This window comes from Sebastes umbrosus, chromosome 9 (assembly GCF_015220745.1).
Source record: "Sebastes umbrosus isolate fSebUmb1 chromosome 9, fSebUmb1.pri, whole genome shotgun sequence".
Lineage (NCBI taxonomy): Eukaryota > Metazoa > Chordata > Actinopteri > Perciformes > Sebastidae > Sebastes > Sebastes umbrosus.
Genome location: NC_051277.1, coordinates 15,464,542 through 15,486,772, shown reverse-complemented (window position 1 = coordinate 15,486,772; position 22,231 = coordinate 15,464,542). Strand labels below are relative to the sequence as shown.

Here is a 22,231-nt window from a genome sequence, read left to right as displayed (position 1 = left end):
CCGTTGTTAATCTAAAATTGAGACAGATTCAGCAACTGTGTGCCTTATTTTTCGCCTGAAATGTTTTCAAAAACACATTTCAGTGAACTATTTTCGTAATAGAACAAAGTTCTAAAGAACAAACGAGCCTCCATGTTGGCCCGGTTTGATATCCGGGAGCAGACCACGGACACATGTATGAGTGCATACAAGCACGTACCATCACTAACCATTCGCGGGTGATGTACACATTTCCATTGTAACAGCGAGCTCCACCAATCAGAGACGTTGCTGTTCCACTTAGAATTGTGGGTAGTGTAGTACTTCTCCATGACATCGCAAATATAACGTGTTTTTCTTAAAACAAAGTTGATATCATTCACATTGTGGCTTCTACAGGAGCACCATCGTTTCACAATCGAGTCTACCTTGGATGGTTACGACATTTTGGCTAATAATCAAATGCGATTCAGAATATGAATGGGATTTCCACTTCAGGAACCTCACAGTTGAGCTCTATAGTCTTCTGCTTATGATAAACCACTGTGCATGTGATTAGTGTGTACACTGGAAACATGCGTCTCTGTCATGTTGTTGAATTCAACACATCAACTGTACTGTTTATCTGAGGGACTGCAGGTAGTTACGTCCACTGTCTGAATATCCTCTCGGTAATTATTAGCCCACAACCACGACATGGAAACATCAATGTGGACAGAGATAGCTTTATCAATGAGCGAGTCTGGCTAGTTGCCCTCCAACCAAACAGGAACCTAAATAAACAACCTCTTCCCACGCACCCTCACTAGGCTTATGAAGAGATAAATTGGTTTGGAAAAGAGAAGATGAATCGATAGAAGGGAGGAAAAAGATGACGAGGTATAGGACTCACCGTTAGCTGCAGCCATCAGGGCCTGGAGCTGCTCAGCCTCAGTTGGGGGCTGGGGCCATGGGCCAGTTCCCATGGCAACCTCAGGTCCTCCAGTTGCCCTGTGGCGAAAACGAGGACAGAACAACTGTAAATAACTGGTGATCCGTCCTCTCCAATGTGTGTTCAGCTCACTGGTTTGACAGTTGGTGGTTTATGATGTACATGTAAAGGCAAAGCAGCTGATGGCCAAGTACACAGCCTGAGGGGAACTCAGCAAGGAAAACAAGGAGGATGTATAGTTTACAAAACAGGGTGTGTCTCAAACAAACACGCACTCTTTAACGCACTCTTGTCTGTCTGCACACGGCACACGGCAGCAAGCGTGTTTGCGCATTCATACACAGTAGACATTGTACAACGTTCACACTCTCTCTGGTATGACTACGAGCACTAACTGTGCCGTCTAGTAAATCTGATTAAATATTTAATGATCCCACCTTTAAAAGGAAATAGCTGTCTGCATAGTCACACATGCGGCGCACAGTAGGCGCTGAACATTTCCATCTGGACAAACTTCACCTTCAAAGGCTTGTTTATTTAAAGTCTGCCATTTGCATGTGGGGGCAACAAAGGAGAAAGCAGACCTGCAATCTATTATGCTCACCTACTTATTTCCATTCCCACACTTGTGACACACCAACACAAGCTCTACTACTGACAACTACGTCGCAGCGCTTTAATCCTGGCTTCTCAAAGTGCTAATAAACCTCCATCTTTCGATTTTTGGATGGTGGTTTTGACTGGCCATGAGACTGTAGTATGTTATCTTCATACTACTGGTACACTGTCAGAAAAATAACTAATAAATGTCACTTCACTTCATTAGAAGAACAGAAGTCACAAACAAATCCTATAAAACCATTGCTGCTTCTTGAGTTGTTCCAGGGCAAAAACAATATATATGCTTTTACCTAATCTCTTAACCTTCTGAATTGTGTGTTCAATACATTGGCTATTTGACTGTTTTGGGTAATAACAAACCACCTGAGGGCATTTAGTGGAGGATCATTAGCCCACAGGGACATGGGTAAAAGGTTCTGGTGGAGTGTACAGCTCCAAAGAGAACAGTAAATGACACATTGAGGTCTCAGGTTCTACTTTCTGACAAATACAGGCTGCAGTAATAAATGAGATGAATGAAAACAGGGCTGTATGTATATAGATGTGTTAAATACATGGGAGATAAAGAGGAACACTCTCTTTTCTATTTAAAACCAACTAAAAAAAACTCTTGGACAAATTGGTCTGCTTCAGGGAATTAAGGGAAAGTAAAGGACACAAAAAGGGGAAAAGGGAAGAGGAATTCTAACATAAAAACAGGGATTTGTTTAAGAGCAGGTTGCCAGATCTCGCTGCCAAAACTCTGAAGTGGTTTTCGGTACGGCGCCAGAGAGAGACTGAGGGAGAGAAACACGTACGGTCTGTGCCAGGCAGCCAATGAGAAACAGGCTGGGTAAGAGCACGGTCAGTAAAGCCAGGGCAGCCATTTTGTGCCTCCTCACATCACTAAAGATAAAAGGGAATGCTTCATTTGAGCTAAATTAGCATCTCTCTGTACTTATCACATCCTGTGGTTTTGTTAAGCGCTTCCTGTGGTCAGGATTATCACTTCCTGTGGGCAAGATTGTCAACTGTGGTCCAGAGGAATGTCCTTGGTTGGCCTGACGGGGCTATCGTTTTTCCTCTGCAACCTTACATGACATGGTTTATGTCTACGGTTAGCTCTCCTTGTTGATTTGCTGAGAAACTTCTAGACATTAACTTCTAATTTAATTTAAGGCCATTCCAGCCAGTCACATGATGACATCTGACCTCAGGAATTTAACATGGAGTGCTGTTTACTCCATAGAGTGGGGCAGGGATGACATATTATTGTATGCCAACCTGGAAGTTAGAATCGCCCTGGGTTCCCTCGACAAAAAGCCAATTGGATCTTTCCAATTGGGTTTTGGATTATTTCAGAAAATAAGATCTGTGGCAAACACATGTTTATGATACTTACACGTTTTGTTCCGTAAAATAATCTCCACAAATGAACACCACTTTTATGATGTTTGAAGTGTGAATATCAATCGCCATAAGTATAAAGCTAACGTTAGGCTAAAAACAAACTACACCACGGTCGCATGAGCGCGAGTAAACACAACGAGGCTGTAAAGGCGGACGTGTTGTGTGATGACATTTTGTAGTCTCATTTAGTCACTTGTTAGCAACCGCCTTTTTAAAGACTTAAAAACTACAAAATTCACGAGTGGAATATTTACTGAAGTATTTTATATTGTAGGAAAAAAAATAGTGTTTTTTCAGTGTTAACCACAGACCTTATTTCAAGCATCTAACTAAAAACCCATTGACTTCAAGACGAGGGAACCGGAAATGCAGAAATGCTAACTCCTTTCATGGTTTTAGCATTCCTGCATCACTCTATTGAGGAACTTCTTAACCTCTAACTGGTGTTTTAAAGAAATCAATCATGAAACAGCTGTCTGCATTGTCTCTTTCTTGTTGCTAAATCACATGGAAAAAGCCACATGTGGTGAGGCTGAGCTACAACCATCACATACAAACACCAAAGGCAACACTGCATGGTAAGCCACCTTCTTGGAGGACAGCTCTCAGAGTATAATGACTATTATGTATAGCACACATACAAGGCATAACAAATCTACAAAACACTGCACGCAAACTCAAAAGTGTCACAATCCTTTCTACGCCACAGCAGGCATTGTGGCCTAAGCACATCGATCAACAAACCCCATCAAACTTTTAGGGAGACTAACAGAAGCTATGGGTTAGGTACATCTACACACAGCACAGCACTCAACTGCAGTGTACTACCTAAAAGATTTTAGCCACTCTCTGTCCTTATCAGCTGATTTGTGATCAGGTCCCTCTCTTCCACCCAACAGTGACTTGACAAAACTGAACACTGATAAGCTTCTAAGGTCAGAGAGTGACCACATAGTGTCTACGTCTAAATTAGTACCTTGTCCCACTCTTCGGCGTCCATCGTATGTGTGTACCGTATGGCATGTGGGGACTAAAAACACAACAAAGTTATACAATCTGAAAGAATCACTGTGTATTTGACTGAAGGCTGGAGTTAGTTAGAAAAAAGGAAAAATGCTGAAATATTGTGCTGTAGATGTCAGTGGAAAGTATGTTGAGTCTGTCATATCCATTTAAAATACTAGAGATGGGGAGTTCATTTTCATTTTCCCCCACCACTAACATGTCCAATGTATCCATAATCCCAGTGGTATTCTATAACGACAGTGGTGTGTGTGTGTGTCTAACATTTTCCTGACTTGGCTCAACACAGCGTTTTGCCCCAGCTGCTATGTTTCAGGGAGAAGCCTTGACTCATAGAATGTGAATGTGCAATGATTGTTGTGAAAACTGTTACTGCACGCACTCCATTTTAGCCCACACAACATGGGCAACAGCGATCATCAGCCATCGACATACACGCTCACTAAAACACACAACTTAAACACAATTCATCTACTGTCATTTAAGCAAAGTCAGTACGACCTCTCAAACTGAGGAGAGCGCAAGACGGATAAAAACACTATCCCATCCCCCCACTAGCGCTGGTCACCGTCCCTCATCAGTAGTACTGAGTGATGGCGCACAGGCTCAGAGAGCGCAGAGAGGAGAGGAGCAGGAGGGGGAGGGGGAGGAGGAGTGGAAGCTGCGGCAGCCATTTTATAAAGCAGCCTGGAAGCAGGCAGAGATGCTCATCCAGGAGTGTGAATTCACTGAGCAGAATCATGCAATAAAATCATCGCTGCAGTGCAATTCAAAGTCAGATGGTTGCATTGTGACTTTGATGTCTATCAGTACTTTACAATCAGCACTTTGCAGGCAGTGAGTTGTTATGGTTGCAGCGCTCACTACCATCCCCCTCCTTTTTTTATTCCCCATCCTTCATCCCTCCCTCTGTCTTTACGATAAGCTTGCCTTATGCAGCACAACAATGTGTCCTTGACATTACTGGGCATTTTATCACTGTGTGTGTGTGTGTGTTTGTGTGTGTGTGTGTCAGTTACTCACCCACTAGGTCCGGGTCTCGGTCCCTGTGTGAAGCGCCAGTCATTGTTTGGGGGCTTTTGCTGTGAAGAGAACAGAAGTTGCAACATGAATTGTATGTTTCATTGCAACAACAGCGGGACGTTTCTAAGGTGCAACTTTTGGTTCAAAAGATGTTGTTTTGTGGCTGACACATCTGTGTGTGATGGTGCATGTCTGTGATTTTAGAAAACCTTTTCAGTTTTTCAGCTCAACAAAGGGTTACAGATGGAAAAAAAATATCTGTATGCTCAGGCGTACATGTTGTTCCAAAAGCTGTGGAGCATAAATGCTGCAGGGGAACGCACACTCACACAAACAAACACACAAACTGGAGTGCTGCTTATAAAACGGGACTCAAAAACAAAGAGCAGATATTACATGATCACAAGACTGAGAAATCAGCTATACAATATCTGTAAGTAACAACAGGTAAGAGTAACTACTGGGCTCTCATACAAATCTTTTTAATAGATGCAGAGGGCAGAGAGAGTCCTTGGAAGGTAACGCCGTGTTATTTTGATACCAAAACGTCACAGAGATAAGGCGATGGTGGCTCAGCAGTGATAAAAGCCTCTCTCTTCTCTATGTGTCCCTGCTACTCTCTATTAATGTCTTCAAGCCCATTGCACTCTTGTCCATCTCTACCTCGCTGGCCATGCCACCATGTCTTTTCCATCTCTCTAGCTCTTTCCCTCTCTCTCAGGCTCTCTTGTTGTGCAGTGATGCGGTGAATAGACCCTTGGCTTGGCTCCAGATTCTGCCGCCTAATCGACACAAGAGCTCCCCGGAGAGGGAGGCCAGCAGGATGATGTGCTGCATTATTAAAAGAGCTGTTCTACCCGAGGGAGTGATGGAGAGAAGCAAGAGAGCAGGAGAGAAAACAGGAAGAGAGAACACCTATGCAAAAGGAACAGTCAAGACTGGAGCCTCTATGTAAACAAGGAACAAATGCACCAGTGAATGGTGACTTATTGAATGTACAAAAAGAACAGACAAGGGGACACACGTTAAAACAAATGAAATGGGGAAAAGTATCCATGCAGACAAAACAAGTGACTGCCAAGCCACGAAAAGAGAATTACAGAGAACTCAACAGCAAGTTAAATAGGGGATTGAAAGAAGGGACTGTGGTATATTGTCTGGTCTACTAAGGACCTACGAAGGACACTACAAAGGGTGAGAGGGAGTGTGAATGATAATGTGAGAAGTGAAGGAGTTGTATAGCAGTTAGTGTGGCTATAATCCATGTAGTGTTGAGTGAAAATGTGGATTCAATTTCAGTGTCGACTACAAAAGGGTCTGTTTCACCAGTCAATACAATCAGTCGAGTCTTCAACGCAAAAGGAAAGTAAAGTCAGACAAGTAAAAGTCTGCTTAGTTATATCCTCATAACAAACTGCAATGCCACAACTCACAAGTTGTCATTATTACAACAAAAAAACATAGTGGATGAGGATGAGAGGAGGAGGGCATATTTGAACTCGTCTTCCATTCAGAGCAGAGCCTGGTCGATGTTTCGAGTCTAAAAATGGACTCAAGGATGTGTATATGTGCGTGGGCATGTAAGTCTGTCTGAGCTTCGGTAGAGAGAGAAAAAGATCAGCACAGAGTGGAGGCAAACATCCACAGAGAGGCCCAGCATTCCAGCTGCGTGACTCGTTCTCGCCACACAAACATCCACAGACACACACTTGTCATTTCCAAGGTCTAATCCCACTGCTATTTTAAAGTAAACAGTACTGTAATCCTGCTTGCTTCATTATGGACAACTTCCCTGTACTTACACATCACAAGCAGACGGGTAATATCCATAAGAATGCAAATGTCTTCTGCTCAAGAAGAAAATCAAACTTCATCCTTTCACTTACCGAACCACAAACTGTAAAGAGTTGCTTAGGTTAAGATGGTTTTGACAGCAACAGTTGCCGGGGAAAACAAATCTCAAGCCAGGTTTAATGACATGCAGGGATCAAAATCGAATTGATTTAAGCTCCAATTATCTGAACATCTTTAGATGTGATTGTTTTTGTTACATAGTCTCTGAAGAGAGTTGATCACATGAGATAGATGAGATGAAGATATTCAAAATACTTTACAAGGCGGGAGATAGAGAGAGAAGGTCAAATAGACTAGTCAGGGAGACTAGGTCAATGGAGGGAGATGAAGGGATTACAGTTCTGTTGACCTGAATTCTCATCTAATAGAAAGACTTTCATAACAGCCTGGAAGCTTTATACACTGTCAGTCTGCCTCCCTTACATCTTTAAATGGAACCAAAGAGCTTTTAGGGATCCCCAGGTGAATAACAACCAGTTCCTTAGCTATACCACAACTATCATCTTAAGAGATGAGATGGATATTCAATATGTGAAATTATGTGTGCACTGGACTCATCTGGGGGTATAAACTGAACTGATCAGCACATCTGGACTTTGTCCAGCATGTGAATGTGAGCTAAAACATCTGGTTTACTGCTTTAACACGTCTATCATGATACAAAAAGTTCTATCCAGGTGTACAAAAACAAAATAATCTTTCTCTCCTTCTGACAAGAGTGGGAAAATACAGCACATGCAAACGCTTCCTTCACACATACAGGACCATCTGGTACTCTTTGCAGACGATTCAGTACACACGCACACAAATTGTATCGGTGTTAAAAGAACTGTGGCAGGACTGCACTTGGTGCTCCGTCTGAAAAGAGTTGTGTCTGTTCTGTCGCTCTGATAACCTTCAGTGTACTCACACATACACACCATATAATAACCTTCAGCACATATAGGAAATGATTACGCCAGTAGAAATCTAAAGATGCGTAGAAAAATAGGATGTGTAACTATTAAAATGCTGGATCCATTACATTGTTAATTCATTACAAGGAGAAAGCTGAGAACTGTGACAAGAGAAAAGCAAAAAGTGTGCTTGATTTAAATATCCCTATCCCTTAAAAAAACATCATGACTCAACTCACAAACCCTTGGGGACAGTTTTTCTGAACCGCATGAGCCAGTTTGTCCCATGTGCGGCTTCATCACCCATAAAAAAAGTATATTTACAAAACACTAACTCAGTGCACGTGCCAACCCTTATAAACTCCCACCCACTCAAAGACTGAAAAACTAACACGTGGTTATGAGAATATTCAGATCCTGCTTTAAATCTTTGATTTTGCCAGTATAGAGAGGGGAATAATTGCAAAGATGGAAGTGAAGAGGCAACTTAGTTGGTGAGTCAAATTCATGACATCCAGATTTACATGCCATGTTCCACTGAGCCAGAAAACTCAATTAATCATGGGAATATTTCTCATGGTTAAATAGAGTGTGCCAAAACAGCACACTGCTAAATGATTAGAGGATACAAAGAAGGGCAGTGGGAAGTGACTGACAATTGGGCACTATGTCCCCAGGGTCCTGCTAAAATTACACAGTACTGGAGGCTCCTTGTGCCTGATGCTTTGTACACACAACCTCACACGCAAGCACATAAACACCCACAGTGATGGCTGCAGCTCTAAAGCCATTATAGCCTACGTCGTCTGCGTCCATCCTTCCTTTCTCTTTGTCTATCCCTCTATCTCTTTTCCTCTGTTGTTTCTCATTGCACACGTGTCACTAGAACAGGGAGACAGATGGTACTCTGCTGACCTCATGAACAACCTAATTCAGCGTAGAGAGTGTCCATGTAATAGAGACTCATGAGAAACAGAAGAATCATTTTGATATTACGCAGACACAAGGATAAACATCCTGTTGTTGTGTGGAGAGGAATGGTTATCACCAAAACACCACAGTAACAATAATGACCTTTAATCTACACTCACCGTCAGCCATCTTCTATCCCTGACAGTGCTTCCTTTGCATCAAAACACTAAATGGGCTGTCTGTGTCTTATGCATGTGATTATTATCTAGTTAGCTTTGCTTCACACCCCACTCACATGGAAAAAAGGGCATTTCTGACCAAGGATCTCAGAATGGAAAACAGAAATGTCTGTACATAGCAAAAAAAGCCTCACTCATGTGATGCTGAGTCCTGGAACCAATCACCAAAAGTTCAGAGGACAACAGGATGTCAGGGGTCAGGCCACTGACCCCATGAATTCCTGTTTTTCAGCTACTGCTTTATTCTTTAACTCCCTCCACCCCACCCCTCGTACCATTTTCTTTCCTTGGCCCTTTTCCTCTCCCTCTGTCATCCTGTTCCCCTCTGTCTCCCAGCCATTCCACTGAGCCAACACTGCAGGATATTTTCATCTGTCTGTCTCCTCCTCTCCATCTGTTAGGAGCACTTATTTTCCCCCTTCCTTTGACATTGCTTCTCCAACTACCTTCTTTCTGCCCGCCTTTCCCTTTATCTGTATCTTTCTATCCATAAAGAACAGTTCCTCTCTGTCGTTTAGTTACTCGAAGTCAGAGATAGTAACCACATTTCTCAGCCTCAGGTCAGATTAAATATTAAGATGTTCTTCACTCTGCCCAAACCTGTCTAGTAGGACAACGAAGGTCTAAGAGCTGTTTCACCATGTAGGGGGTAGGGATTCTCCTGCTAAAACAAGTGAGGTTTCAGATAAAATACTGCACAGCCATGTGACAGAGGAAATCTAGTTTAGCACTCTACTGGAACAAGTTAAAGCAACAAAACTATGGTTTTAACCTAATCGTTGTATAGATATTAAGGCTGGGACGACACAACTATCTCCTGATTCGATACTATCACGGTACTAGGGTGCCAATTTGATTTGTATTGCGATTTTTAAGTGTTGCGATGCTACAAGTATTGCGATTGGATATTACGATTTATTGCAATTTTTGTTAACGTTTTTAACACTAGACTATGGGAAAAGTTGAATCATATACTTCTAGGGACTTTTACTTTGGAAAATATTTAAATAAATAGGCATTATTTATAATTTTTTCCAGCAACCCAAAAATCAAAGAATTCAGACATTTCCCTCACAAATTAGTGGTATTTTCTTTTTAATTTATAAGGGACATGTAATGTTATAATTCTGGTATAATTTTGTATATACAGTTCCCTTTGTTAACACCTTATTTTGAAAACTGAACGATAACGTTTCCTGTCAATGACAGAGTTAGCATGCAACTTTAGCCATGATGTCTAACTTTGCTTTTCCTGGCAATGTGTGAAACCCAAAGTGTTTCCATACTTTACTGTATTTGTAGTGTTTACCACTTTGGATTTAAAATGTGAGGATGCAGGTCGTATCCAAGCAGACCCTCTACTGTTTTCAACTTTTTCGTTTCGGCTTACTGCGGCCGGCTGCTGTTTGTTTTGGTTGACAGATACGGAACGGATATGACAACGACAAAAGTGGTAACTTCCTTTTACCTCTGCATAGACTCAAATGAAGCAAACATATCGATTATGGCATTAAAAAATGGATTTCAAAATCAATAAAAAAAAAAAGTGAAATACTTATGGCATTTCTCAAACCCATCTATAGATACTGAAACACCTGTATTGGTCTGATCCCATAATGGCATATCCCACCAATGCCATGCTTGCTCGAATCCCTCACCTCACTGGCTGAGTTCATAAGGTGCTTCCTGCTGAGTGTCATGTTGAGTGTGTTGTTGTGACTCAGCATGGGTGTCTTCATAAATACAAAGTCACTCCGGCTGGATAGGGTGGAGTAGCAGGGCCTGTAGGTGCGTGTGTGCGGGTCCTGGTTGCCACCCACGACCTCCATATAGCGTATGGGTCCATCAGTATTGAGTTGCAGGTGCAGATCCTTGCTAGGCCTCTGATGGTAGCGGCTGGACCTGTGGCGACCGTAGCAACAGCAGTCAGAGTCTTCAAACCCTGTGTCACGGTGCCTTAGGCAGCGTACCATGAGGATGACAAAGGTGATGAAGGACACAGCCGATACACAGGCCAGAGAGATGATGAGGTAAAAAGTGATGTCCGACATCCCAGTGCGGTGGTAGAAGGGTGGGTGGCGAGGGCTTGCTGGAGCATCGATGGCCGTGCCCTTCTCATCCACAGTTACTGTAATGTTCACAGAAATGGACCTCGGCGGGTCACCGTTGTCCTGTATGATGACCACGATGTCATAAGTCGAGCCCTCTTCCTCCTCTGCCCACTTGCGGGCTGTGCGGAGCTCACCTGTGTGTGCTCCAATACGGAACATGCCAGCATTTGGTCCAGGGGCGATGGAGTAAAACAACCATGCATTGTGCCCGCTGTCATCATCCACCCCTACAAGTTTATTTATGAGGTGCCCTGGGCCAGCAGATGGGGGCACAGTCAACTGTAATCCTTTGTCTTTTGAGTAGGAGGGGTGTACAATCACTGGCACATTGTCATTTGCATCCACCACAAACACATGCACCGTGACGTTGGCTGTCCTTTGGGGCACCCCAGCATCTCGGGCCTGCACCTCGATACAGAAAGCTTTAAGCCGCTCATGATCCAGAGAGCGCATGCTGTAGATGAGGCCACTCTCTGGGTTAATGTAGACATAAGAGGAGATGGGAGAGCCCTGGACCATGCTGGGTAGAATGGAGTAGGAGACACGAGCATTGTCACCAAGGTCTGGGTCAGTGGCCGAAACAGCAGCGATGGGGGCACTGGGAGCATTGTTCTCTGGGATGTCCACTGAGTATGAAGGCTGAGAGAAGGTGGGGGCATTGTCATTCACATCAGAGAGCTTCACCACAAAGGTGGTTTGTGATGAAAGGGGAGGGGACCCAGCATCAGTGGCCTTGATGACCACTGTGTACTCTGGGACAGTCTCACGGTCCAGGTTGCCAGCAGTGGTGAGGCTGTAGTGCATTCCAAAAGCTGAATTAAGTTTAAATGGCAAACCTGGTTGGACAGTTAATGTCACCTTCCCATTCACAGCAGAGTCCAGGTCCCGTGCACTTATGAGCGCTATCACAGTCTCTGGTGCAGAGTCCTCTCTGATGGGACTGGTCAGTGACGTCAGTGTCACCTCTGGTGCGTTGTCATTCACATCAATGATGTCCACCATGACGTTACAGGAGCCCTCCATAGCGGGAGAGCCTCCATCTCTGGCCTGCACTGTGATGTGGTACGCAGTCAATTTCTCGTAATCCACGTCACCCTTCACACGGATCTCCCCGCTTTTAGAATCCACACTGAAAAGGTTGACAACCCGTTCAGGTGTGTATTTACTAAACAGGAAAGATATCTCTCCGTTGTTACCCGAATCCGCGTCAGTCGCGTTCAATTTTGTAACTAAAGTGCCCCGTGCAACATTTTCTAATAGCCTAACTTTCTTTACCGGCTCGTCAAAGACGGGCGCATTGTCATTTACATCCAGGATTTTAATGAGCATAAGTGTTGATCCGGATCTCTCCGGTTGACCTCCATCTATAGCAGTGAGCAGCAGGCGAAACGAGGCCTGCGTCTCTCTGTCCAGAGCTTTATCCACCACTAGCTCTGGAAACTTACTGCCGTCACTTTTAGATTCCACTTTCAAAATAAAGAAGTCATTCGCTGCGAGGTGGTAAGTGCGTAACGAGTTCGTGCCCACGTCTGGGTCGTGCGCGCTCTCCAAACGGAACCGCGTGCCTGGAGCGGCCGCCTCGGAGATCTCCAGAGAAATGTTGCTGGTTGAAAACTGCGGTGCGTTGTCATTTACATCCAGAATATCCACCAAGACGCGATGAATGTCTAAAGGATCCTCCAGGAGTATTTGAAGGTGTAGAGAACAGTCTGAACTCAATTCGCACATTTGCTCCCTGTCAATTTGTTGCTTGATAACCAAATCGCCGGTCGCCTGTTTTACCTCAAAGTACTGCGTTGTGGAGTCCGAGACCACCCGCAATCTCCTCTGAACAATCCCCTGAGCAGAAAGACCCAAATCTTTAGCGATATTCCCAACGACAGAGCCCGGGCTTAGTTCCTCCGATACGGAATAGCTGAGCTGAGCGGACGCACAGGAGAGCCAAGCTAGATAAAAGCAAAGCCTCCACAGCCTCCCTCCTCTGGAGCGCTTCCTCTGTCTGCTGGAGTCCATTGTGCTCTGCGCTCCGAGGATCGGAGGAGAATGGGAAAAGTTTTTTAACTTCTTCTTTCACCGTAACGTATCCATAGTGTTGTTAAAACGAGGCGGCCAGGTTTGACGGTAAACATTTCCGTTTTAAAAATAGAGCGATGGGAAGTTTTGATGTGATCATGTCGGCCTTGTTTTACGAAAAAAAACGAGGAGGAAAATCAAAGTATTTTCTGCCTTCACTGAAACTCTCCGCTCTGTCTCCTCCGCCTCACTCCCCACATGGGCGGAGAGAGGCCACAGAGGACTTCCCACCTCATTGGGAGGCAGGGCTGGACCAGCTCAGTCACACAACTCACAGCTCACACACACAGGGGAAACTTTCCAGTGACTCCACTTCCACCGACAGGCAAGTATCAACTTAATTCCCAGTGTAAACGTTTTAGAGGACACTGAAAGCGGAATAGAGGGAGGAATACATAAGGGCAATGGAAAATGTAATATTTTATAATCCCAAAAAAAAAGATATGGAGAATAGATGTTATCTTATAGTTATACAGTTGAAAACTTTAGTCACGTGCTCTCACTGAGACCTCCTCATTATCAAAACACAGCAGCGCATCAAGCAGCTGTTATTTATAGCAATGCTATTTGTATCCGCAGGGGGGCAGGGTTTCCAAACTGGGTTTACTCCTACCCGAAGTCTATCAAAGGAACGTTTCAATGGGGAACATATTTTAAAAAATATGGAAGCCATAAAATGCCCACGAGGACGCCTATTTGAAGATACGTGCTACGCAGCCTAAATTAAAGGGCAAAGTTTTGTTTGAGAATAGACAGCAATAATAAAGTATAATTGTTGCAAACAATACAAACGAATGTAGTTTATTAAAATTGACCACTGAAAAAAAAGTTACAGCTAAGTTGTCTAGCTATCTCTGCTATCCAATCACAAAGACCTAACTCTGCTCATAAAGCTACTGCACACCCTCAAGGTCGCAATGCATTTGGACAATGTAACAGGTTTGGGAAAGTCTGATTTGAGTGAGAAATGTCTTAAATAAAAACTCATAAGATAAAAGAATTAAGGATTTTAATTCCAAATCCCTAACTCAACTGTACACTATTTTCTTTTTCTAATAATTGCTGCCAAAAAAAATCATGCTTATAATATCAGTGAATTAAAAACATTAACACTTTAATCTGAAAAAATATATATATTTTACAAAAGTAAATTCACATGTTATTAAAAACTATAAGGTGGAAGCAACGTCTGATCACAAATAGAAAATGATGCACATTGCCTTCTAAAAATAAGAAATTGTGATAAAAAGAAACAGTTACATGGTCCTACTTTCATTAAAGACCTATAAATTATCAAAATAAATGTATTATTAGGTTAATTGGTTATCTTTTTTAAGGGAACGATACTGTAATCGCGTTTCCATCCACGTACTTTTAGGAGCATTTTGAAGTATAGCATAAGAAAAGCTGGAACAACAATGACAACGGAAAGATTCAATAAAACTGCGAAAACAAGTTTTGACGCACGCTTGAGACGGCTTTTACCTTTGTCGAAAAAAGTGTTGATGTGCCACATGAATTATGGAAACACCTTTGGCAAATACATTCTGACATAGCAAACATTTAACTCACATGACTGATCAGCTGTTTCTGCTCTCGGCGTCTTCCCGGATGTTCTCATAACATGTGAATACTTGTCTTGGTGTCCAATAATATCGGACATGAAAGAACAACTAAAACGTGCCCAAATTCAAACAAATCACTGAAGACCTCTCTCCATTTTTCTCTTGCAGAAATCGGCTTGGCTTGTTTTGTTTCCGGTTCGCAACCTCTACTGGATTACAGCCATGCGTAACCTATGCGCCAACTTCTGACCAAACTACGCTGTAGCCGAGTTTATTCGCTCCAAACCAGTTGATGGAAAGGCACCTAATTCGCACCTTGTACTTTTTTTTTGCAATATTTCAAAAGTTCACTTAAAATTCTCTTGAGAATTGAATGGAAACAGGGCTCAATGCTGAAAAACAAGCAACTTTCACAATATCTAGTATAAAACTGGTTCTTAAAACACCCAAAACAGATCACATGTCATCCACATTGTAATAAAGTCAGTTTGTGCACAGGCAGTGCTGTTTGTATGGAGAAAGGAATTTCAAGATTAAAACAACCTTTTTTATTCAAAGTGAAATTTAAAATTCAACTTAGTTTTGATTAGTTTTACATATATATTCCAAGCTATACACGATATATATAAGCCAATAAAGACTGAAATGTATATAAGCTGGTCTACTGTTTTCAGCTCACCTGCTGGCTCTCAAAGGTCCAGGTGCTGTCGGGTAAAGACGCATCCAGAACACTGATGACCTCCTTAAAGTCAGTGGTGCTGCTGGGTTTAATCAAAGTGAAATCACTGTACTCTGACATCGGAGACATACAGGACCTGAAGGACTGACTCTGAGACATCATGTCTCCTCCCAGGACCTCCACGTACTTTATAGGTCCATCAGTGTTGAGCTGGATCTGCAGGTTTCTGTTGGGGTTCTTGTAACCATCACAGTCGGTCCGTCTCATGCAGCAACTACCGCTGCTTCTGCTGGTCCTCATGCATTTAACCGCTAAGATGAGAAAAGTCACCAGAGACAGCACGGACACCGAGGCCAGAGAGAGAATCAAATAAAGGGTGATTCTGCCAGTTTTCTTGCTGGGCTCGGCCACTTTGTGTCGGAGGTCTAAGATGGGCTCATGGAGGCCGTCCTCCAGCAGGATGGACACCGTGACGGTGGCGGACTGGACCGGTTCCCCGTCGTCCTTGATCTCTATAAGCAGCCTCTGAGAGGAGTCGTCCTGCTCGGACACAGCGCGTTTAGTCCTCACCTCCCCTGTGTACAGGTTGACAGTGAACAGAGAGGCGTCTGAGGCCTCCGCCAGTTTGTAGGAGATCCAGGCGTTATGGCCCGAGTCAGCATCCACGGCCGTCACCTTGGTGACCAGGTGACCCGCTTTAGCGGAGCGGGGCATCCTCTGATGAGAGAGGGAGCCCAGGGCAGCGGAGGAGGGGTAAATAACAGCGGGGGCGTTGTCGTTCTGGTCCAGGATGAAAACATGGACAGTGGCGTTGCTGCTGAGAGACGGAGAGCCCTGATCCTTTGCCTGAACCTGAATCTGAAACACCTTCAGCTTCTCATAGTCAAACGAGTGCATGCTGTAGATGCTGCCGTTATCTGAGTTAATGTAAACATAAGAGGAGACAGACACGTCCTGCACTTTAGAGTCCAAGATGGAGTAGGACATTTTAGCGTTTTCACCAAAATCCAGATCAGATGCTGATACTGAGTACAGTATAGAGCCTGGTACCCTATTTTCTTTTAAATACACATTATAGGAGGGCTGAGTGAATACAGGGGGGTTATCATTCACATCAGTGATGCTGACAGGTATCATTTTCTTACTGGACAGAGGAGGAGAGCCTGAATCAGTGGCTGTGATCTCTATGTTATATTCTGAGACATTTTCTCGATCTAAAGCACCACTGGTAACCAGTGCGTAATTATTAGAAAAAGATGGTTTCAGATTAAAAGGAGAGCCTTTGGTGAGTTGTAACGTCACTTTACCGTTATCACCGGAGTCAAGGTCTCGTGCACTGATCAACGCAACTACGGTGCCACTTGGTGCGTCCTCGCGTACTGGCTTTGGCTGAGAAGTGAGAACTATTTCTGGAGCATTATCATTGAAATCAGTTATATCAACCTGCACGCGACAGTGGCCCTCCATTTCAGGACTGCCTTTATCTTTTGCAGTTACATCAATGTCATATGACTTGGTAGTTTCATAGTCTAACTCTCCTTTAAGAGTGATTTCACCTGTTAAGGGGTTAATATCGAAGATTGACAACACAGAATCTGGTGTCCGAGAGCCAAATGAGAATTCAACTTCACCATTTAAACCTTCATCTGCATCCGTTGCTTTGGGCTTTATAACAACAGCTCCCTTTACACTTTTTTCACCCAGGGTTACTTTGTAAACGTTTTTTTCAAACACTGGGAAGTTATCGTTATTGTCTAGCACGCTTATAGTTATTAGTGAGGTTCCGGATCTTACTGGATTCCCACCGTCTAATGCTGTCAGTAATATTTTGTGAACAGCCTTTTTCTCTCGATCTAGAGGCTTTTCTAAGACAAGTTCCGGGACAGTCTTACCACCCTCTATTTCTTTTATTTTAAGGGAACAACACTCATTTTTACTAAGAGTATATGATTTCAATGAATTGCTTCCAACGTCAGGGTCAGTTGCACTCTCCAAAGGAAAGCGCCTACCAACTGCAGCTGATTCGGCTAATTTTAAAGATAACTCATTTGAAAGGAAACTTGGAGAATTGTCATTAATATCTCGTATTTCCACCTCAATTCGGTGTAACTGTAGCGGGTCCTCTATAACCACTTGCAGGGGCAGCACACAGCTGGCGCTTTGTCCACATAAAGCCTCTCTGTCTATTCTGTCATTCACCACCAGCTCGCCCTTCCCTGCATCCACACTGAAATACTGCTCACCAGCCTCAGAGGCGACGCGCAGCTTACGGTCAAAAATCTCTGATAGTCCCAAACCCAGATCTTTGGCTAGATTTCCTACCACAGAGCCCTGTTTCAGCTCCTCCGGGATGCTGTAACGAGTCTGTCCGCTTATTGTACTCCACAAGAGAAAGAAATGATGCCACCAAAGCGCCTGCCATCTCCAGTCTCGGTATCCTATTGTCTTTGTCATCCTCGATTCAGTAAAATACATCATTTCCAATCCGCAAGAACAGCGAACATGAAGTCAAAATCCATATTCCCATAACGTGACATATTCCGAAAACAAGACGCCTGTTCATGGTCAAAAAATAAAATTAAGACATATAACCTTATACTCCGAGTATATGAACCATTTCCCTACTCTCCTCCCACTCTGAGCATTGTGGTTTTGGTGCTGAAGCTGCATGGGGGAGGGAGTAGATCTCTTTGTACAGTTCTGAATGCTATTGGTGCACAGCATCCATCCCTCACATCCAATGAGAGGGACGCTGAGCAGCATCATTAAAGATACACTAACCCCTTTGCACTGCCACGAAATAGGAGGTGAAACACAAATCAGGAGATGCCATTCAAATATCAAGGACTTATATAAATGTAAAATAAATAGGCCACATGCGTTAAATTCAATGCTTGTATATCAAAAAACTATATTTACTGTTTACATTCAATTCATTGAGGCCAAATTTACTTTACTTGGCTTTGATTTCTAAATGCCATCATCAGCGTTGATGTAAGTCAATAAGTTCAGGACATGTACTGAGTGAAAATATTTATCAAGTGTGTTAGTTAAACGTTCATGTATTGTCATAGCTACCCCTCGAGTAAAAGCCATCAACAACAGTCTATTGTCATGCGCTCCCTACGCCTCATGGGCCAGTGTCGCTGTCCACCCTTGTGGTGCTGAAACGCTCTGCTCAAAAAGCTATTCAACATCCAACAAACTCCTCAGATCAAATAACAACAGCTGCTGTGCCAAAAATGTTGTCCAAGTTAACTAGACACATTACAAGTTTTAATTAAGATATAAATTTGTTATTTACATTTCAAATACATCGACTAACAAGGGAACAGATATCCAACATTTTAAGAACCCATTGCAGCACCTTGTTGTTAGGATTTTTCACTGTGAAAAATAAAAAAGTTGTGCTTTCTTTGCAGTTAAAATAGTTTCACAAAACTGTATATGCCATCGTTTGTTCACTGCTCACCTGCTGGCTCTCAAATGTCCAGGTGCTGTCGGGTAAAGACGCATCCAGAACACTGATGACCTCCTTAAAGTCAGTGGTGCTGCTGGGTTTAATCAAAGTGAAATCACTGTACTCTGACATCGGAGACATGCAGGACCTGAAGGACTGACTCTGAGACATCATGTCTCCTCCCAGGACCTCCACGTACTTTATAGGTCCATCAGTGTTGAGCTGGATCTGCAGGTTTCTGTTGGGGTTCTTGTAACCATCACAGTCGGTCCGTCTCATGCAGCAACTACCGCTGCTTCTGCTGGTCCTCATGCATTTAACCGCTAAGATGAGAAAAGTCACCAGAGACAGCACGGACACCGAGGCCAGAGAGAGAATCAAATAAAGGGTGATTCTGCCAGTTTTCTTGCTGGGCTCGGCCACTTTGTGTCGGAGGTCTAAGATGGGCTCATGGAGGCCGTCCTCCAGCAGGATGGACACCGTGACGGTGGCGGACTGGACCGGTTCCCCGTCGTCCTTGATCTCTATAAGCAGCCTCTGAGAGGAGTCGTCCTGCTCGGACACAGCGCGTTTAGTCCTCACCTCCCCTGTGTACAGGTTGACAGTGAACAGAGAGGCGTCTGAGGCCTCCGCCAGTTTGTAGGAGATCCAGGCGTTATGGCCCGAGTCAGCATCCACGGCCGTCACCTTGGTGACCAGGTGACCCGCTTTAGCGGAGCGGGGCATCCTCTGATGAGAGAGGGAGCCCAGGGCAGCGGAGGAGGGGTAAATAACAGCGGGGGCGTTGTCGTTCTGGTCCAGGATAAAAACATGGACAGTGGCGTTGCTGCTGAGAGACGGAGAGCCCTGATCCTTTGCCTGAACCTGAATCTGAAACACCTTCAGCTTCTCATAGTCAAACGAGTGCATGCTGTAGATGCTGCCGTTATCTGAGTTAATGTAAACATAAGAGGAGACAGACACGTCCTGCACTTTAGAGTCCAAGATGGAGTAGGAGATTTTGGCGTTTTCACCAAAATCCAGATCAGATGCTGATACTGAGTACAGTATAGAGCCTGGTACCCCATTCTCTTTTAAATATACAACATAGGAGGGCTGAGTGAATATAGGAGGGTTATCATTCACATCAGTAATATTGACATTTATTGTCTTTTTAGTCGACAGAGGAGGAGAGCCTAAATCAGTGGCTGTTATCTCAATGTTATACTCTGAGAAACTCTCTCGGTTTAAAGCACCACTGGTAACCAGTGCGTAATTATCAGAAAAGGAGGGTTTCAGATTAAAAGGAGAACCTTTGGGGAGCTTTAATGTCACTTTACCGTTGTCACCGGAGTCCAGGTCTCGGGCACTGATTAAAGCCACTACAGTACCACTTGGGGCGTCCTCAGGCACAGAGTTTGGTTGGGAGGTCAGAAATATATTTGGAGCATTATCGTTAACATCTAACACTTCAATATGAACAGTGCAATGCCCCTCCATTCTCGGGTTTCCTTTGTCTCTTGCGCAAATGTCTATTTCATAATTTGCATTTGTTTCGAAATCTAATTCCCCTATAAGACCTATTTCTCCGGTTAATGAATCAATATCAAACACAGATAGGACAATATCTAGTGTGTGCGTCCCAAACGAATACTCTACTTCTCCATTAGGACCTTCATCAGTATCTTTAGCTGTAAGTTTTAGGATAGATGCACCTTTTATGCTATTTTCGCTGATAGAGACTTTGTAAACATTTTTCTCAAATACTGGAAAATTGTCGTTGTTATCAAGCACGTTTATTGTTATCAGAGAGGTCCCAGACTTCACTGGGGTTCCCCCGTCTATAGCTGTTAGTTGAAGCTGATGAATTGGCTTTTTTTCTCTATCCAGCAATTTAGACAAGACTAGCTCTGGGACTTTCCTTCCACCGGACACATCTTTAATCTTTAAACTAAAATAGTCGTCTTTACTCAAAGTATAAGACCTCACTGAATTCACTCCAACATCAAGATCTTGCGCGGTCTCCAAAGGAAAACGTGCCCCTGCTGCTGTCGACTCTGCTATTTGTAATGTTATTTCTTGCGAAGGAAATCTTGGAGAATTGTCATTAATATCTTGTATTTCCACCTCAACTCGGTGCAATTGTAACGGTTTGTCAATGACGACTTGCAGAGGCATCACACAGCTGGCGCTTTGTCCACATAAAGCCTCTCTGTCTATTCTGTCATTCACCACCAGCTCGCCCTTCCCCGCATCCACACTGAAATACTGCTCACCAGCCTCAGAGGCGACGCGCAGCTTACGATCAAAAATCTCTGATAGTCCCAAACCCAGATCTTTGGCTAGATTTCCTACCACAGAGCCCTGTTTCAGCTCCTCCGGGATGCTGTAACGAGTCTGTCCGCTTATTGTACTCCACAAGAGAAAGAAATGATGCCACCAAAGCGCCTGCCATCTCCAGTCTCGGTATCCTATTGTCTTTGTCATCCCCAGTCCGTTAGAATTATTTCCCATTGAGGTAATCGGAAAGCAGATAGTTACCATCCATTGCCATAGAGCATTAATCCAAAACAAAGATCCAAAATCGGTTCATACCGAAAACTAAATAAAGATTTTTCTTTTTTTAATTCCGATAAGAGCATCACTCCCTCTCGTGCAGCTCCGTGCAATGCAAGTGTGTACGGTGCTGAAGCTGCATGGGGGAGGGAGTAGATCTCTTTGTACAGTTCTGATTCCTATTGGAGCACAATATCCATCTCTACCGTCCAATAAGGAGGGGGGTGAGCAGTGCTTTTAAAGACACAGACACCGCCCTTGAAAGAATCTGCCTGGATGCATTCAGAGTTTGTGAAAGAAATAATACGATGTCAGCTGTTACATATCGCCCATAATGTCAATTTAAATCAAATTAAATCTGATTATGAAAATACAAACATTGTCTATGTTCTGGTTATTTCAACTGTTTTTGTGACCTAAATCAGAATAAATATTAATGTTTTGTGCAGCGTGGTTACTGAAAGCAGTTCAGCCCTGTTATAAGCAAGCCTATTCAGTGTGTCGCTGTCCAACTGTGTGGTGCTGAAACAACGTGCCATTCATACAACTATAAAGGGAGCAATCCAGCATCCTAAAATGCAGTACCATGCAAACAGTGCCAACTACAGAATCTGAAATTGGACACTTGTAGATTTTTTAAGCAAAAAAACAAAAAAATAAACAAACAAAGTAGTTAAAATCATCCTTACAAACAGAAAATACGGGAGCAACAGAGAACCTGTATGTTATGGTTATGATTTATTGACGAAGATGACTGGGTTGAAATGAGGACGTAGTGATAAACATCTTGTTTGCATCATCAAACTGACAATGAGGATTGAATGAAATGATAACATATGTTAGGTTGTAATATTATAAGTGGAAACTACGTGTATAACCAAGGGTAAATGTCACCAAAACGCCAAACACTAAGTTTAGCTTTGGAACGCAACTAAAAATAA

The 22,231-nt window shown here is 43.4% G+C and overlaps 2 protein-coding genes across 21 annotated transcripts in view; both read right to left on the bottom strand.

Moving 5' to 3' along the window:
* Window positions 1-22,231, bottom strand: part of LOC119493873 (protocadherin gamma-C5-like) — a 223,100-nt gene that overhangs the window by 5,791 nt on the left and 195,078 nt on the right. For 6 of the 20 annotated variants that reach the window (XM_037779385.1, XM_037779389.1, XM_037779383.1 and 3 more), the window contains exons 2-3: window positions 4,967-5,025; window positions 872-969 (exon numbers count right to left, since the gene is read on the bottom strand). In XM_037779385.1, the coding sequence (XP_037635313.1) occupies window positions 872-969; window positions 4,967-5,025 (157 nt within the window). Of the gene's footprint in view, window positions 1-871; window positions 970-3,896; window positions 3,951-4,966; window positions 5,029-10,525; window positions 13,266-15,295; window positions 17,947-22,231 lie in introns of those variants that run through there. The other 14 variants (XM_037779379.1, XM_037779382.1, XM_037779371.1 and 11 more) reach the window with 10 other exon arrangements.
* LOC119493882 (protocadherin gamma-C5-like) lies at window positions 17,994-21,236 on the bottom strand. The gene has a single exon (XM_037779401.1). It carries the CDS (start codon window positions 21,219-21,221, stop codon window positions 18,729-18,731), a length of 2,493 nt encoding a protein of 830 aa, XP_037635329.1. The 5' UTR covers window positions 21,222-21,236; the 3' UTR covers window positions 17,994-18,728.